Genomic DNA, 19,958 nt, shown 5'->3' with positions numbered 1-19,958 from the left:
AGTCCTTTCCATCAAAATAAAAATAGGATAATTGCAGTTTAGTCTCTATACTTTTCTAACTTATTCAATTTAATCCTTCTAACTTATTCAATTTAATCCCTAAACTCGATACCGTATTTTTAACTTAACCACATGCGCCTACTAATAATCTTCTGTGTTTTCATGTCGGGCAACTTCCTCTAAAAACGACTATATTTCTTATACTACTATTTATTTATAGATTGCTTATTCGAGGACTTCTACCATAAATATTCTTCTTCTCTCTTATTTTTATTAATTTTTTTTAAGTGGGGATATTACACAAGGTTGGTCGCAAAGGGTTATAGTTAGGTGGAGAAAGTTGATATTTTCTCTCCTGTTCAAGTATTACTGACCCTTGGTGCATTATACAACTTTGATTTGAAGACTAAGTGTCTTTCAGATTACAAGTTTGAGCATTGTTAGAGCTTGTTTGGTATTATAAAAAATTTGAGTTAGGCCCATGATAGGGTATGAAAAAGGATAATGATAAATATAAGTCAAGGTGGAGATTTGTGGGGTGTGTCTCACATTTATCAGACATTTTGTAAGCACTTAGGAAGACGTTCGATGATTTACCGAAGAAGAGATAAAACAGAGGCGATGTCGTGATGTGAAGACAAGTAATATCGCAACGAAACCCAAAACGAACGTGGCGGCGACGTTGTGATGAGCATGCATGAGGCGTCATGACGATTTCTCCAAGTTATGCAGTTGCATTTTAGACTCCAAACAGGCCTTCTTCTTCCAATCCAACTTTGATTATTTCAAGGATATTTTAATATGATTGGAACTCTAATTTAAGTCTATTTAAAAGGGCCATTGTACCCATGTTTTGATACACCAATCAGTTAGAGATTTTCTTTGAGGGTGACGAGATGTAGTCACATATAGAGTTTTGGTGGTAACTATGGAGAGAATTTTATTCCCAATTTAGCGTTTGTTTTCAAGGTTTTGCGTAATGTACGTTTAGTACATTTAGGCTTATTTTCTCCATATTATACTCTTGTTCTGTTTACTCTATTAATGATGAGTCGATGCCTCTTTTGCCTGCGATTTTTTCTTTTTTGAGGGTTTTCCATGTAAAATATTTGTTTTCGTTCTTTTACCTTTTTTATTTCATTGTTTATAAGGGTCAATCCCCAACATGTAGGTGTAGAGGAGATTGAAGATGAGGGGTTTAATAGGGAAGATGGGGGCATTTTGTTGAAGGAAGCTGATGTGGGATTTAATGGTGGGAGAAAATAGCAAATAGATGAAGCGGTAAATGGATAAAAAGAAAGAGACTGGTAGGAGAAAGAGAGTTGAGAGAGCAGCGACGCAGCAAGGGCAATGCAGGATGAAGTGACGGACATCCGGAAGAGAAGATGCGATTTCTTCAAGGACGAAATGGTGCTTGGAAAAGTCAACAAAAAAATTTCGAAATGTCGATTGGGTTAATGTATCACGTCAGCAATAACAAATAATTTTAACGCAAGTGATTAGTTTAAATAATTATTTTAATTAGAGTGATTAAAGTTTTTTAAAAAAATAGAAGGACTAAAATATAACAAACCCTATTTTATAGTAACCATAGATGTATTTTACTTTTTTTTAATCAAATTTTTGTTGTTGTATACATGCAATTCAACTTGTTATAATAAAGACGGTGATGATCAACATTTCTTTTTTTTAGTACATATAATTGGAGAAGAGATGACAATAACAAAATTTGAACTTCGATCTTTGTGATGTCAACAATGAGCTTATCCATCATCATCTTATGCTGTTGACATCAATATTTCTTTTATTGATGAAAACTTAAAAAAAAATAATTAATCCATCCATATGATGCAACGAAGACTCTTTCCTTTAAGCAGTAAATCAAAAGCATTGTTGATATCTTGAAAATTCACTTCGTGTGTTATGAATCCATCCAGATTAATTTCCTGCATGTAATAATATAATATAAAAAACATTTAATTTATCAAATTATTTATAAACTTACATCCAGAAAGTACAAGGCAAAGATGGGCATTAAATTAAACCTTGTGTAGATATTTTTGAGCAAGGATGGGAATGTCAGATTTGGCTTTAAGCCCTCCAAAAAAACACCCAGTGACAGTTCTACCTCTTAGAAGAAAATAAGTGTCGATAGCTAATGGTGTGCGATGCATCTCTACTCCTAGTATCACTGTCTTGCCCCAATTCTGGTTAAATTTCCCCCAAAAACCAACCATCAAATTAAATTAGCTTTTATTTAAACCAATAAGAAAAAGTTAAAGAGGCCATTGGCTTGAGCTTCATTTCACAATTCACATATACCTACCACTCTACTACTATTGAAAGCATCTTCCATTAGTGAAGCCAATCCAATGCACTCAAAGCTGTAGTCAACTCCCCCATCTGTTATTTCCTTAATCACCTGTAAATTATAAATTAAACAATTTAATAACTATATAATTAAACATTCACGTTTCTCTTTTCATTGAATTTAATATATGTTTGGTATATGTGAAATAATCAGCATTTGAATTTGAATATGTTATCATTCCCACCTAATTATTCTTGTTTGTGGTTTTTTTTTATATGAATTAAACCTATATTTGTTAGAGAAAATTACTTGAATCAATTAAATTAAATCGATAATTTCGGATTTTGCAACCAACCTCACTGACGTTTTTCTCTCCACATGTTGTGGGGTTGATGAAATCACTGACTCCAAACTTTTTCCCTACCATAGAAAAGCATTTCTACTTTGAGCACAAACTTTTTGATGCTTTATCAACATAATTAAGATAAATAAAGTTTAAAGTTTACTATACAAGAATCGGGTTCTGGAATTTCAGGCAAAATTTTGAAATATAGAAATCAGTATTCAAGATTTAGAGTTTAAGATGTAAAATTTAAGATTTAAAATTTAATTTAAAAAATTATCAAAATAACATGTTAATGAAATAAAAGAAATATTAAAATAACATTAAATAATTAATAAAAAATATAGGGTAACGTGACCTTTTTATTTCATACTATCCTTTGCCATTCTAAAATATGCATAAAAAAATTATACTCCTGTAAAAAATAACACTAATTATTTTATTTACCTATCTCAAACTTTTCCTGGTTTAAATCTACACCTATGATCTTCGAAGCTCCACGCAACCTTGCCCCTTCTGCAACCTGATATGTATGAATGGATTTGCAAATGATTTAGGATATGCATTGACATAAATCAAAGAAAAATGGATTATTAAAAGGATTACCGCAAGTCCAACAGCACCCAGGCCAAATATGGCGACAGTGGAGCCTTCTTCAATGTCTGCCACCTTCCATGCTGCTCCAATACCTGTCATCCACATGAACATCAGACTAGTGCACAACATGAAGCAGGCCAAAGCAAAGGAATTTTATTTCTCTATTTAAAAATAAATAAATTAATTTTTATATATTAAATTAAAAATAAATTAATTATTCTTTTAAAATTTTCATCTACTTTTATAATTAAAAATTAATTCTTATAGTTTAGGATAAGATAAATATGACACATTATGTATCATTGTCTTGTTCCATAATCAGGCCAGTTTTTTTCTGAAAAATAGATAAATTTTAAACGGAACCTCCACGCTACTTGGTAAAGGGTCATTGATGAGAACATTGATTTATTTGGACGTGGGTGAACCATTAACTTACCAGTGGATATTCCACAGCTTAGGAGGCAAGCTTTCTCAGCTGGGAATTCCGATGAGATCTTCACAACATGGACCACATCAACCACTGTGTACTCACTGAAGCTGGAAACAGACAAGAAATGGTGCAAAGTCTCCCCATTCATCCCCTTGAACCTACTTGTTCCATCCCTTGGCATTTCAGCGACCAATTTGTCACCGAATATGGAACAACCATTTCCCTTTTGGGACTTGCAGTCCCTACATTCTCTACAATTCGGATGAAAGACAGGCACCACCATATCTCCTTCCTGAAATTCCTCCACATGCTCCCCTACACTCTCAACAACACTTGAAACCCACCAAAAAAATAAGAAACTACAGTCTGAAAATGGTTTGAACTATAGCATGTGTAACAGTGTAAGGTATAGTTGAATTACCCAACAGCTTCATGCCCAAAAATTCTGGGAAAAAGTGCAAATGGTCCCTACAGGAAACCAATACAGTAATCTTCAATTTTTTGTATAAAGAAGGATGAAAGTTTGATATAAAATTTAGCAAGGGAATTACAGTGGATATTTTCCAGAAGGTAACGTCAGAATGACAAAGAGAAGTACAGAGAATTTTTATCCTAATCTCCCAAGCTTTAGGTGGGTCAACCATAATTTCCTCTATCACAAGTGGTTCCCCTGGATTTCTGCAAACTGCAGCTGTTTATATCATGAAAAAAGAAAAAACGAATCAGACAGGCAAGGTAATAGAAAAACAGAGAATCCAGGTAACAGAAAAGAGCAGAAATGCAAAACAACCTTTGCATCTTATAGCTTTTCCTGCAGTTCCCGACCTGTTTTGTTTTTCCATGGCTTCTTCTTTTTCAACCTTGATGAAGAGATAGGGACAGTTTTTTCTTGGCGTATCCCAACTCTTTCTGCTATCTTTTGCTTCTATTTTCGATAGTAAGCGCTGACCATATTTATAAGGACTGTGAATAATTGTTGAGTCTTCCAAAAAATAATAATAATAATTATTGAGTAAACTACACTTAAGGTCACTAAATTATTAATAAGTTTACATTCTAGTCACTTAACTTCAAAATGTTACAAAACAGTTATAGAATTATTCGAAAGTTTTCATTTAAGTCATTAAGTTGTTAAAACCACTACTATATTACATTCTCTATTTGCATCGTCTACATCAATTGAAAGCTCTTATTACACTTCTCTTCTACAGTTCATTTTTTACATGAAATAGCTTTAAATGTCATGAATTTGTAAACAAAAATCCAAACAGTTTTTTTCGATTTCTGACATTGATTGTTAGATTGAATTGAATTTAAGATATGTCTTTTTACTTGTTGATGGGTATTAATCCACTGTACCGATTGCCAAATAATCTTTCAGAGCTAACTAACTAGACTTTTCTTTAAAAAATAGCAGTCTAGTGGCGTAAATAAAAACTTTCAAATAGTTTAATAATATAAATGAAAAGTTTTAAATAATTTAATGACTATTTTATAACTTTTTAAAATTAACGGACTAAAATATAAATTCATTAATAATTTAATGACTAATACACGTAAGAAAATCTGATTGATAATAAAGTTTCCATGTTGTTGGTTGGTGAATGGTGACCATTGTTGTCAAGTCCCCAATGTGCAGCATATGCTCCAAACCACTTTAAAATGCTATCAACTATTGCAGAGAGAATCTTTTCTTCTATATTTTTATGCTATTAAAAATATAATTTTATTATTTTAACTGTTTATATTTTTATAATTTTTAAAATACTAAATTAAATTTTTATTATTTATTAGGGTTAATATATAAATTTATTATTATTAATTTAAAATTTTAAAAATTATAAAAAGACTAAAATTAAAAAAAAAATTAGGGGACAGGCCCTTACCTACCCCTTGCCCCACCCTTGGTCAGCTCCATCTTTTCATTTTATAGCATTTGGGGTAGGTATATGAAATATAGTCTGTTGATTAAATATTATAAATCAGGACAAAATTCTTTCGGTATTATTCTTTTATTCACAAAATTTAAGCTTAAGACTTTATTAAGAGATACCTAACTCTTTATTATTTAACTCAACATGTATTTATGAAGAATAAAATCTATCACATGGTAAAACCCATTATTCTCTTTCTCAATAATGTAAAAATGATCCCCTAGTATTTCCGAAGAAGTTATAAGTAAAAAACATGTAGTTGTTGAGGGAAATTAGCTCCTTTATTGGGAGAAGTCTTTGAAGTGTTATTTTTTGGAACGTCGATCCGTATCTTGAACGATAGAGGTATTGGTCTTAAAGTGTTTATATTTGGTTTTAACCTTAAGTTTTTGTCTCCCTACTCCAAGAAGAGCTCAAAGGGGTTCACAGAGTTTTGGCGGGAGCATCTAGGTCCACCAAGGAAATGTTTTATTATTTTGGTCTTGGTGGGATTCAAACTCATACCTTTAAAGGGTCTTAATGGGTAAGAACACTATCACTTATACCCTTTTGGGCTCTCCTCGGAGTAGGGTGACAAAAACTCAAGGCTAAAATTAAGTATAAACACCTCGGGAACAATATCACTATTGTTCGAGGTCCGAGTCGACGTCCCAAAGGACAATACTTCAAAGACTTTTCCCAATAAAATAGTTGGTTCCCCCCGACAATAATCAACCCTCTCTATAAGACAATAACAATCCCAATTGTCTACCAAATTTTCAAATATTATAGAGAGTGGATCATTATACACTTATAACAATTTTGATTAGGAGTGAATAAAACTTGATTTGATTCAGAAAAATCAAATTTTTTTTTAATTTTGAGCTAACCGAATCGAGTTTTTCAGCCTTTTGGATCAACTCAAATAAATAATTCAGTTTTCCAAGTTCGAATCGAGTTGAATTTTAAAGCTCAAATAATTCAAATAACAATTTGAAGTAAATACTTCTTGTATACTTGACAATTTCAACAATGTGCAAAATTGATCCCTCACAAAGATATAACAAAAATTCAAAATAAAATTCAAAAATAAAAATATTTACAAAATATTTTTTTCCCAAAATTTTATAAATTATATTCAAAAAATTGAAAATATATATCAATTATCAATAAATCTTTAAAATATATAAAATGTGAATTATAATTTTTTTAAAATTCCAAAATGAAATTTTTGAGGCCATAAATTAGAAGTGTGCATGGACTAAAAAATTATGCCCGTTTCTTAAGCCCAGCCCAGCTCAAAAAATAAGCCTAAAATTTTGCCCAAGCCCGACCCAAATAAAAATGCTAAAACCTGGGCCTGACCCGGCCCGCCCATACTAATTTTTATATTATTTTTTATATAATTTTAAAATATATATAATATATCAAAAATACTAAAAACATCAAAATAAATATTTCTCAACAAATTGAAAATAAATTTTAAAAAAATATGTATACTTAAATAACACTAAGATAGATGCAACTTAACAAGCAAATGTCTCTAAAATAATAACAAAATTAACAAATTTCTTTAAAATAATAACAAAATTAACAATAAAATAAATTTTATACAATATCCAAACAATAACAACAAAATAGTAGCAACATAATAGTAAAATAGGGAGAAAACAACAAGAAAATAATATCCAAACCCATTTTTCGGGCTTATATTTTTACCCAAACCCTCCCATATTTTGGGCAGACCTTCGAGCCTGGCCCGGTGGCCCGACCTATGAGCAGGTCTAGCCATAAAAAGTAAAGTACCAAATCAAATTTATCATACTAATTATTTTTTTTTCTCTTATTTTATTTTTTTTACTTATAACCCTTCCCCAACTTAAACCCATGTCTTCACGCACTGGCAATAACGTTGATGCTAACGAAGCTAAGATTTAGTCGACTTCTTATTTTGTTTTAAAAGAGTTTTCAAATAGATATATGGTATATGTTCTTTAACTTAGAATTTAGTCAATTGTCAACAAGATTTCAATAAGTCTAGTTTAATTTTTTTATTTTAATTCGAATAAATTTATTCAACTTGACTCGAATCAATTCAAAAAAATTTTAAATCAACTTAGGATGATAAAATAAGACTCGTCAACTAGATCAATTCAAAATTTTTTACTCGATTTGATTGAACACTCTAATCTATATTTGACTTCTACATAACATTTGAAACTTAGATCATATTTGAATTTTTTTTTAATTTTCAAAATAAAAACTAAAATATATTAATAATATTGATTAGGCATTATAAAGTTTAAAAATGTACATAATTTCCACTTAATTAAACATGATTAGTAGATTTATATGCAAAAATTAAACAATTTAATGAGATAATATTTTAACTAATTTTTTTTATTTCACTTACGATAAAACTAATTTTACTAAATTTTAATAAAAGAAACTATCACAAAATAAAGTTGTTTGAACTAGCTGGGGTACCGGTCTGAGAAGGGATATTGAACTAGTTGGCCCGAACAAAAAACTAATTGAACCACATTTTTAATATTTCTTTTAATATTTATAAACTGGATGGATCAATCAAACTGATTAGACTAATGAACCGATAACTTAACCAATTCAACTATCGGCTGATCTTAAAAACTTTATTAAAAAAAATTAATTTAATAAAAAATCAATTCTCCAATAAACTTATTTGTTGTAATGAAATCTTATTATCTGCATTAATTGATGATACCCACCGCGGCCGGTGCCACCACCATCAACATCAAGTACATCATCATCAATTCATCGATTTTGTGTCGATGAAAGATCAACCTTCCATCACGTTGTCTATCACGTAAAGGTTTAATTTTGCATATATATGGAAATTGCAGGAAACCCATGCAGGGTTTTTGTCAATTTTTGATTTATAGGAATCGGATTTGATGCTTTTTACTAAGTTCAATTTCGTCACCTACTATTGAAATAAATAATATTTTTGCTAAGTTGTTGTTTGCTTTCCTATATATCTCACTTTTTTGTGTTGGTTTTCGTACTTCAAAATATTTTAATTGAATCCTACTTCTATTAATATGGTATAAAAATTTTTTGTTAACTAATTATTTATTTAAACGTTAAATTTTAATTTTGACTTGATATAAAATATATTTAAAATACTTAAATCAATTATTAACATTTGTGTATCTTATATATAATATCTAAAACCGAAACATCGGAAATAATCTTATGTGGAGGCTTAATTTTGCTTATAATATTAAAATTCACCATGTGTCCTATATTTAATATTTAATATTTTAAATATCAAATTCTATGAAAGCAAAACTTAATTTAAATTTTAAAATCAAAGCAAAAATATTATAAATATTAATGCATCAATTATAAATATAAATAAACAAATTAAATCGATTATATAGAAAAATTAATTATTTATATCATTTATAAAAAGTTGTCCCTAAATAAAAGAGAGAGTTTAATTGGGGATTTAGAGGGCTTTATATAATTTTTTTTAGGTATAAAACACGAGTGTCATTATCTATTTTACAATTTAAATACAGTTTTATTCGAGCTGATTTAAATATTATAAATTAATTTAAATGTTAAACCATATGAAAGCAAAATTTAATTTCAAATTTCAAATTTAAGGAAAATTAATTATAAATATCAATGCATTAATTATAAATATAAATATAAAAATTAAATTGATTTTATAAAAAATTAATTATACAATTTATAAAATTTGTCCCCAAATGAAAGAAAGAGCTCAATTGGAGATTTAGAGGGCTTTATATAGGTTTTTTTTTAAACCACAGATGTCTTCATCCGTATTGCAATTTATGTATAGTCTTACTTGGGCTTGTGGTGGTATTCATGTAAAGCTCTCCTAATAATGTCGATTCCAAAATTCAAACTTGATTCGAATTCCTGGGAAAGAAATCTACTTTCACTTCTTTCAACTACTTGTTAGTAGAGAGCTTTCTATGATGACACCTAACCTCCTTATATGTGACATCCCAAACACTTGACGACAAATTGGCTAAACGGGAATGCTACATTTCCTATAGAGTTTGTACTTAAAACCTAAGTACATAATTTAATAGTGCTTATCCACAATAAAACCTAAGTACATAATTTAATAGTGCTTATCCACAATATCTTTATTAATTTATGACATTCATCTCATGTTGGACTTATTTCATTTTCCTTAATTTTCAGTTACAACAATTTTTGCTCCTGAGGCTTAACCTACAAGTCGCCCCTTCAATATGCATGCTACACCTTAGATGAACAAGCTCACATTGGCCTGAAAGATTCTGGCTTGGTCCATCTCTAGTGTATTGTATAATCCAACTTACCTGAAAAGTATAACAAGAAGTTAGGTAAATTTGAATGAACCTCGTGAGTTATTAAAATAACATACTTGATCAAGATAATTTCATAGTGTGATATGAATTCAATGGCTTGGTATTTTGTCTTGTAACACCCCTAACCTGTATCTGTTATTGAAATAGGGTTACGAGGCATTACCAGACTTATACACTAACATTTATACAAAACCGAGTCATAAATTTTACATTCCAGATCAATTCTTTTCAAATTTCATCATAAAGTCCTTAATATGGGTCTACGAGGCCCAATACATGCTTTGGAAATGGTTCGGGACCAAATCGGTAACTTTGAAAATTTTACCTTGAAGATAAGGACACACGCCCGTGTGGCCTGGGACATAACCGTGTGGCCAGCCCGTGGGGTTCCCATGGCCGTGTGGCCAACCCGTGGGCAGATCTGACTTGCAAACTTTTAGGCATCAAAGGGGCACACGGCCTGGGCACACGCCCATGTGGCTAGGCCATGTGGTATACTGATTTTTCACCATTTTTAAGTCATTTTCACATGTTTTTGACACACGACCGTGCTTAAAACCCATGTCCTTCACACGGCCAAGACACACGGTCGTGTCTTTTGCCCATGTACTATCCTGACTTCACATTTAAGGATGTAGGGGATACACGGCCTATCAACATGCCCGTGTGCAAGTCGTGTGTCTCATACGGCCTGATCACACGTCCCGTATGATGTGCCGTGTAGACTCAAATTGAACCTTATAGTTCAAATTTACCAACCCTGCAAACCTTGAATAGTAAACAATTTAAATACAATCTTTCAACCAATCCAGATAATGATAAAACATACCTAATACTCATTAAACCATCATTCCATAGTCTAACACATATATTCAATAACCCTGAAACAAAACTACTTAAAAATTTGCACTTAAATACCATTCAATTCAATTCAAAATGACTACATTATAATATACTCATTATATCATTTATAAACAAATTAACATCAAAATAACCTAGGTACATCTCATTCTTTAAGACAAGAAACTTCACCAAGTACTTGAGTTCGGGAATTGGCTCGGATGCTGAAACGTTAGTTACCTTGTACCTAACCTGCGTACGAAAATAAATCGTACGCTAAGTGTACACTCAGTGGTATTTCTATAAACTAATACTTAAAAAAATAATAAGCCATGTATGTGTATTGTAACTCAAAACTTTTACTTTCATAGTCTTAGTAGCTTAATCTCTTGCTTTCATCTTATAGCTCTTAAATATAAATAAGCAATTCTTTATTGAACGACATGAAATATATATATATTTCATGTCGTTCAATACCTTTCAACAATCGTATAACAGTCACAGTCACATAGCCAATAGCAATTGGTCCTCAGTACTTTCATTTACCCCTATTAACATAACTCGGACCTGGACGGATACACGGATCCACCCACACACCGGGATATTATACAGTGTTTCATCGGCCAAAGCTAGAATACACCGTAAAGGTAATAGTAACAGTAACAATAACAAATCCGGAACAATAACAGTAGTCGACACATATAGTGTCTCATCGACACACAGTCGGAATATCCCTGAACAGTTCCAATCCTATGGCATGCCAACTATATCCGACTTAGCCCGACACTGTTAATAGGGTATTTAAATAATTTCATTTTAATACAGAAACAATAACAATTTTCTATCACAGTATATATCATACATACTAATCAATTAAAAGAAATAACAATTACATTTATTAAATTATTAAGCATAGTTTATAGAAATACAAACCGTAATTCTCGAGTTTACTCGATATCCACGTTCACTTTCTCCTTCCCTTTTTTCGATGACGTTTCCGGTACTACGTTGACAATCAAGCTTGAAACTCCAAAACCCTAAATTTTCCTTTTCTTTTTCTTTCCCTTTTGTCCTTCTTTCTTTCCCTGCTATTCGTGTCTTTCTTTTTCTTTATGTTTTATTTCTTTTATTTCTTTATTCATTCTTTATTTAATTAATATATTATAATTATATAATATAATATAATTTTACTTTATATTATTATTTACTTATATAATAAGTAAATATATATTTTTTCATACATTTGTACCAATTAAAATAATACACATGTATTTATACTTACCACACACTTGTCACTTAAGGTTTATTTGTTAACTTAGTCCCTTAGCTTTTCTATAATTTATAATTAAACTTTTACACTTTATTCAATTTAGTCCTTTCACTAAATTAACCTTAATTAAGCTAGATTTACTTAATTAGAATCTAATTAACCTATCACTTAACTTCGTAAATATTTCTAATAAATATTTACGAATCTAATTTTCAGAATTGAAAACACGAAAATTTACTTTTTCGATGACCTTAAAATTTGGGTCGTTACATGTCTGGCATCACTCGCATGAGGGCAGATCATATGTCTTCATGGTGCCCTCTTGACATCATTTACATTACCACAACTTACAAGTTGGCACGTTTTGTGCATTGACATGGTTCACCATTTTCATCATTCGTGCATTAGTATATCTTGTAGGCTGGTTCCGCTTGCGCATTTGCTTTGACTTCATTTAGGACAGCTCATTATCAATTTGGCAGTCGAATCGAGCATGAAGTATCTTGGAAAATTTTACTATTGTGGACTATCACTCTACGGCCTGTCCCTGAAGACTCGTGCATGAAATTTCACACTTGGAGAACTTCTATGTGCGGACTCACACACGGTGATTTAAACACGCGAGTTCAAAGTTGGCAGATTCATACATGCGACTTTGTATTTGTATGTCCCTCTTTAGTGGTCACGTTTTCATAAACTTTCACCCGCAAATTCATATGCTCGGATTCTTACGTGCATACTCATTCTTGGCGAACTTAGATTTGTGGGATAACATCTTGGCGAACCTGGACTTGAGAATTCATACTCATCCGTTATTTCCCGTGGACTCTTGCTTTAAAGGTTGTCCATGCGGACTCATAAATGAAGATTCGTGGATAAGGATTTATATATATGTTGAAATCATGCTTGGTGGGCTAGGATACGAAGCTGCATTCCCTGCAGATTCAAATGTGTAGACTTAATAAACATATAGTCCTGTGGATTTTTATATAGTGGAATCTAGCGTATAACATTAGCATGAAAACTTGAGGACACATCCAACGGACTGTCATAACTTGATACATAAGGACAAGTCCAACGATTTTATATAATCACACTTCAGTCTGATGCTGCTAATGACAACAGTGGCACCCAAATTTTTTTTTTAAAACCAGCCAATGATTGACCCATTATGAAAGGTGGTGTCGCCAATGACAACGGCGATACTGAAATTCACTGTTCAAAATATGTCTTTTTTTACATGATTTTGCAAGTGGATATTTTTGTAAATAATTAATTTATTTAGGTTATTTTTGAAAAACAAACTAAAATTTATTGAATAAGTGCATTTTAATATGTGATTGTTATAATTAGACCTTTTCATTGGCCGAGTTACCTGCCCAGCGTCGAAGGCTCGCCTGAAATTTGGGAGGGTTTTGACAAAAATATTATGCCCGAAAAATGGGCTTGGGCAAAAATATTAGACCTGCTTAAAATATGAGTCGGGTTAAGGCTTGAATATTCAAGGCCCAATCCTGGCCCAAACGATTTTTAAGTTTATAATACTTTATATTATGTTATTTTTATATATTATGTAATTTAGAACACATAAAAAAACCTATACTAAATATATAGTACTACTCTAATGTAAAGATGATTTTACCAAAAAAATAATGTTAAGATGACTATATAAAAAAATTCAATAAATAAAAAATTTAAAAAATATGGGCGGACTTAAAATAGGCTTAGGTTACTATTTTACAAATATGAGCAGGTTTGAACAAAATTTTATGCCCATATTTCAGACCAAACCAAATTTAAACAAATATAAAATATGTTAATATCATACTTAATCCCAATCTAACTCAACCAAACTAATAATCACCTTTAATTATAATCTATGTGATGCCACCGATAACTTGTTATTGAAAATTAGTTGTATGACTTTTGTCTTAAATTCAAATTGATTGGTTGTTTATGGCTGAAACACGTTTCTCACTAACCATATTAGAGTTAAGGTGAATTTAATTATTAGGTATATGCCTTTTTTAAGATAAATTTTCTAATTAGTCCTTTAACTTTTTAAATACTTTTATTTTAGTCACTTAAATTAAAAATAATTACAATTTAATCACTATTTTTGTAATAATTAAACATTTTAATTACTTTTTTCACTAACCACGTCTTATGTCCATGTAAGCAAAAGCAAATTTTACTCTAAATAGTAAATCGAAAAAGAGTAATTTTAATTTAGAAAAAACCCAAAGGACCAGATAGAATCTAGGTGGCCAGCTACCACCGCCATCTCCATTGGCTGCTGTAGCAACCGCCGTATCCATAGGCGGAGCAGCCGGGAAAGAGAAAGAAGAGCGAGGTGGCTGTAAAAAAATAGGGCGAGGATTGGAGTCAATGCTAATTCTTCTTTTAGGCTCATCTCCACCTTCCTTTTGTTTGACCACTGATTACTTTCTCTTTTCTGGTAACCATCTAATGCCATCTGTGCTGCACGCCCAAGTCTCCTTGGATACCTCCACTGACAGCTTTTGCTCCTAACTTGTCTTGACTCTCACTCACCTTTGACTCGTTTTTCGGGTCGGTTTCTCGGGTTTATGGGTATGAAGTTCGGATCTTCCTTGGCTTGTCTCGCATTCTTCTTCCTCCTCCACTGCCGAACCTTTTCTTCATCTTCTTCAGCTTCTGCTTGTTGGTGCAGTTCTTCAATGGCAGCTTCATTCTCAAGAACAAATGGAACTTCAGTCAAAGTTTGAATTTAGGGTCTGGGTTTTTTCTAAACCAAAATGTTGAAAAAAAAATTATTAAAGAATTAGACTTTTTTTTTATCTTTTTATATTATTTTTCCTTTTCTATTATTAACTTGGTATTTTGAAATTGATTAATTGAAAACATTTAATTTTTTATTATTAATATGGAAGTACACAATAAAAATAAAAAAATTTATAAAACTTTAAATTGAAAGGATACATGATTGAATATGTGCAAATATAAGTTTGACGATTGATGATTGATGATGGTTTACCCGGAGGCTAAGAGCTATATTAGTAATGAGGGAAAATGGTGTTCTATGAGTATGAAGAGTTGTAAGTGGTCTTCCAAGAGAAAATAGGAGAGGAGCTCTCTCTTTTTCATGTTTTTCTTTTCTGTTGAGATTGAGTGTCTCAAACTAGGTAACGAGGAAAGACATATATTGCCACTAAATCTTGAGAGATAAGCGCAAGAGGTGTAAAGGTCATGTGTAGATCGTGTATAGTTCACGTGTCGAGGGTTATTGACAAGGAAATTTATTTTATGATAGTTAGAGTTGTAGCTGATGAGAAAGGAAAATTATTTTATGTAACGCATATTCATTGTATGATTATAATTATTTTAAATTAATTCAAACATGACATAGAAATTGAATAATATAATATAAGTTTTGATAGTATGATAGTTAGAGATGTGATTAATGAGAAAAGAAAATTTATAATCATGATGTGTGAAATGGAGCATGCTTGCCATTTATCTCTTTAAAAAGTACTCGTGGTAAAAGGATTAGTCACTATGGTGGATACTTAATTTTAACAAAAAAAAAAGAAAGAAAGAAAAATTTACAATCTTTCGTGTTTTAAGCATATATGAATTTTACGGATTAAATTCTTTGAAAAGTGGTTTTTTTTTAAGGGTAACAAGTACAATAGGACTACAAATACAAATCTGAGTAACCATAAGTATCAAATTATTACAAACGAACTGTTCGAGTAACCACCAAGTAGATAATCACAAACAAACTGAGAACTAATACTAAAGCCAACAAACCGGAACTAACTGAACTAACACTCCCATGCATGATAGGGTTTATGGACCTACTTATTAATTACATATGATATGGCTTATAGATCGTGTGCCCTTTTCGAAATGACACACGACCTATTCACATACTCGTGTGTCTGGTCGTATGGACTCAAAATGTACCTTAAATAACCAGTTTACCATTTCTTGCAAGCTTGGACAATAAACAACTCAAAAATCATTCATTTAACCAATTCAAAACACGATCAAACACATCTAAAACATGTCAAAACAATCATCCTAGGTGCCTAACCATCTACCCTCATTGGTACCACAATTATATCATCAAATTATATCATCAAAATATCATTCAAGTCCAAATTATAAACACACCTAATTTAGTCCATTTTATTTAGCTTATGAACACTTAAACACCAAATTAACATGCCATAATAAAACTTGAAAAACAAACACATGTATATATATATATCAAACCAATATTAAACTTATAACTTCATTTACATTCAATCCACAAAATAACTATTAATTAGACACCCTAGGTACATGCCGACACAAAAAGATAAACATCATCACGTTTGAGCTCGGGATCGTTGTTGAATGCTGAATCGACAATCAAAATTAATTACCTAATATGCGCACAGAAAACAAAACCGTACGCTGAGTAAAAACTCAATGGTATTTTTATAATCCGAATATTTAAAGATAAGAAATTTCAAATATACGATTGAAATATAAACACATTTTAATACTTAATTATTACAACAACCATATCATATTTCATTTGTTTCACATTTCATTATAAAATTGCATTATCTATTCCATATTCATTTCATGAGTATATAACTCATAAATTCCATATATTTGCAACATATTTCACATTTTATTTTCAATTCAATATTTCACTTCCATTTTTCATACCATGCCATTTCAATATCAATCATAAAATTTTATTATTCATTTACCCCTATTAACATGACTTGGACTCGGACGGATACACGGATCCAACTAAAACACACCAGTTTGGCACTCAGTGCCTCATCGGATAATTCGAAGTAATAATTTGACACTCAGTATCTCATCAGCTAAACCGAAGTAAATTGGCACCCAGTGCCTCATCGAATTAATCCGAAGTAGTAAATTGACACTCAGTGTCTCATCAACTCAAAGTCGAAGAAATCCCTAAACTCTTCCAATCCTATGGCATGCCATCTATATCTGACTTGGCCCGATATATTTAATAGGGTTCAAATTCACTTTTCAAATACAACCAATATTCATTTAAATTCAAATAATCAATATATTCAATATATATACCAATTTAGTCCATTCAATCAACTTAAATTCAATTTAATAACAAAGTGTCAAATACTCACCTCAATACTTATCATATGCATTAAAAAAATACAACAAGTAATAACTAGTTTTGGATTATCGAAATACAAACCAGAAATTCTGAGCTATTCCTCGTCGACCTTATCTTTTCCCTTTTTAGTCGAGGGTTCCGATACGATGTTAGCTACGGAATTAAAACAATTAAAAATCATCAATACAAAACAATTCAATTTCATATTGAATATTTCAATTTATTTTTACTCAAATATTGCCTAATTTCCAATTTAGTCCCTAAACAGAGACTAACTTTTATTCTTCACATTTAATTCTTTAGTTTCATGCAAATTCCACTTTAGACTAAATTCAACTCCTTATTTTCACATAAATTCCTAAATTTTTAATTTTTCATAATTTAGTTCTTAGTACACAAAATTTACTAGTTGTTCTACAATTTAATCCTTTTCCATTTCTAACTTAAAAATCTATCAATTTAGTCCCTAATACTAAAATTATTTAACATTAACAACATCTAAAGACTCAATAATTCCTAAAATTTTGATATGGGTCGGGTAGTATTTAATACCAAGATTTCAAAAAACATAAAAATTACAAGAAAAAATAACTAAATTAACTAACCAATTAAGCTTAAAACTTTGAAACCCTTAACTTTGGTCTTTCTCCTTTTCTTTCCTTTTTCTTTCTTTTTCCCTTCTGTTTCGTTTGTTCTTTCTTTCTTTTCTACTTCTGTTTCTTTTATTTATTATTATAATATAATATATACCTAAACATTAAGATTTAATATTATATTATATTATAATATATATTTTTTAACTTTAAATTTTATAATAATATACACTTATGCCGCCTGATTTATGAACAATGCATAATTGCTTCTTTAGCCCTTTTAATTTTTCTTTAATCTACAATTCAATTTTTACCTTTTATACAATTTAGTCCTTTTACCTAATTACTCTTAATTCATGTAAAGTTACTTAACCAAAACCTAATCAACCACACAACTAACTTCATAAATATTTCTAAAAAATATTTACGAGTCTAATTTACGAAAACAGAGTCTCAAAAATATATTTTTTGACACTCGTGACTATCGAGTTGTTACACATGTAATAATTACACATGATAAATCTTGAATCTAAATACTCAAGACTTAAAGCCTCCACCTTTACTAACTAAACTAAGGCCTTATTGGCGAACAGTGATCATTTTTCTTTATACTAAACATCTTAAAAAAATTGTTGAATTGATAAACATTTTGATAAAATTAAAATTTAAAGGAACACGGAAAATAATATGAATTTGAATATTTTTATACCACTAAACTTTTTATTGTATATGATAGGATTTAAAATTTTAATTCTTGATTTTGTATAAAAAATTGATACCATCAAATTAAATATAAAACTATTTTTAGCTCAATCAACTAATTGAATAGGTCCAAATAGAAAGTTTGACTGAATTAATGTTGGATTTCACTCTCTTTTTTTTCTGTGAAAATACAAAAAAAAAATTGAAACAACTTCGTTAAAATAAAACTAAATCTTTAAAGGGAAACCTCAAACATTTAAAAATATTTTCTCTTTGATCCATCAATTTTTCTTTTGTCAATATGTCGAATGATCTGATGTTTTATTCTTGATAAAAAAAATATTGAATTGTTAGGACTACCTCGATACTATCAGTCTGAATTATCGCACTGTCATAACTCCACTTCAAAAAAAGCGTTAATCTATCTATGATGCCCTACAACTCGGCCTCAATAATTTTAATATTTTGATGATATTAATATATTTGGTATTATTTATTTTTAGAAGGGAATAATTTTGGTATAATTAATCTGTTATTATCATAAAATATATTAAGATAGAAAAAGTCAATGTTCAACATAAAATATTGGTAGTTGTAAGATAAGCATCAAAAGCGTGGTGGGTTTGGTGCACATCTATTACTTTCACAGCTAGACCCATCCTGGAGAGCCCACATGGCCCAATAGTGACCCGTGAGGACTATAGGCCACCTCTTCTTTATATCTATATTGATTTGGAATTACGGATGCAATTCAATTTATAAAATTACAAAAATATTTTTAAAAAAAATTAATTAAAAATTATAATTGTTTTAATAAATTCACAAAATATATCATGCTATTTAATCTAAAATATAAAAATAATAACGCACGATACATTGTGGTTGAAAATTTTTTAACTTTATAATTAAAATTTAAAAAAAATTATGTATCTTATTTATTTTTGATTTTTTAGTTTAACAAATTCCACGGCTTATTTATTAAATAGTTGTCCTACAAATACCTACACCTAAAAAAATAAATTAAAAAAATACTTTTTCTAACTTTTTAAGTTTTGTTAGTGTGATAGATAATAAAAGTATCATGAAAGTTCTGTATTATGAATCAGATTATATTTTACTCTATTTATTTAAAAAAAGTAAATTAGTCCTCATGTATTAAATAAAAAGAAAATTATTCTTTTTTATTCAAAATTTCTTCTGTTAAAAACTAATACTAACGTGTAGGGATTAATTTTTAACAACAAAAATGGATGGAATTGTTAATAAGAGGACCCGTTTATTCTTTAATCTAATATTTAGACATTAATTTATTATTTTTTTAATAGAGAAGATAAAATGTAATCCGACTCTTATAGCAAGGACTTATGATACTTTTACCATGATAGATTCTAGTAGAAATAATTTAATGGGGGCTTTAAAAAATAATTTTATTTATTCATT

At 30.1% G+C, this 19,958-nt stretch overlaps 1 protein-coding gene across 1 annotated transcript; it reads right to left on the bottom strand.

The window, feature by feature from the left end:
- Positions 1-1,593: 1,593 nt before the first annotated feature.
- On the bottom strand, positions 1,594-4,602 carry LOC107962418 (alcohol dehydrogenase-like 1). The gene is made up of 10 exons (XM_041114938.1): positions 4,472-4,602; positions 4,233-4,372; positions 4,103-4,149; positions 3,688-4,013; positions 3,261-3,343; positions 3,102-3,177; positions 2,667-2,731; positions 2,327-2,422; positions 2,046-2,207; positions 1,594-1,946 (listed from the first exon to the last, which is right to left on the bottom strand). Exons 1-10 carry the CDS (start codon positions 4,521-4,523, stop codon positions 1,833-1,835), a joined length of 1,161 nt encoding a protein of 386 aa, XP_040970872.1. The 5' UTR covers positions 4,524-4,602; the 3' UTR covers positions 1,594-1,832.
- Positions 4,603-19,958: the final 15,356 nt, after the last annotated feature.

The sequence above is a fragment of the Gossypium hirsutum genome, chromosome A06 (assembly GCF_007990345.1).
Source record: "Gossypium hirsutum isolate 1008001.06 chromosome A06, Gossypium_hirsutum_v2.1, whole genome shotgun sequence".
NCBI lineage: Eukaryota > Viridiplantae > Streptophyta > Magnoliopsida > Malvales > Malvaceae > Gossypium > Gossypium hirsutum.
Note: the sequence above shows the minus strand (reverse complement) of the source record. Positions and strands in the feature narration are given on the sequence as shown.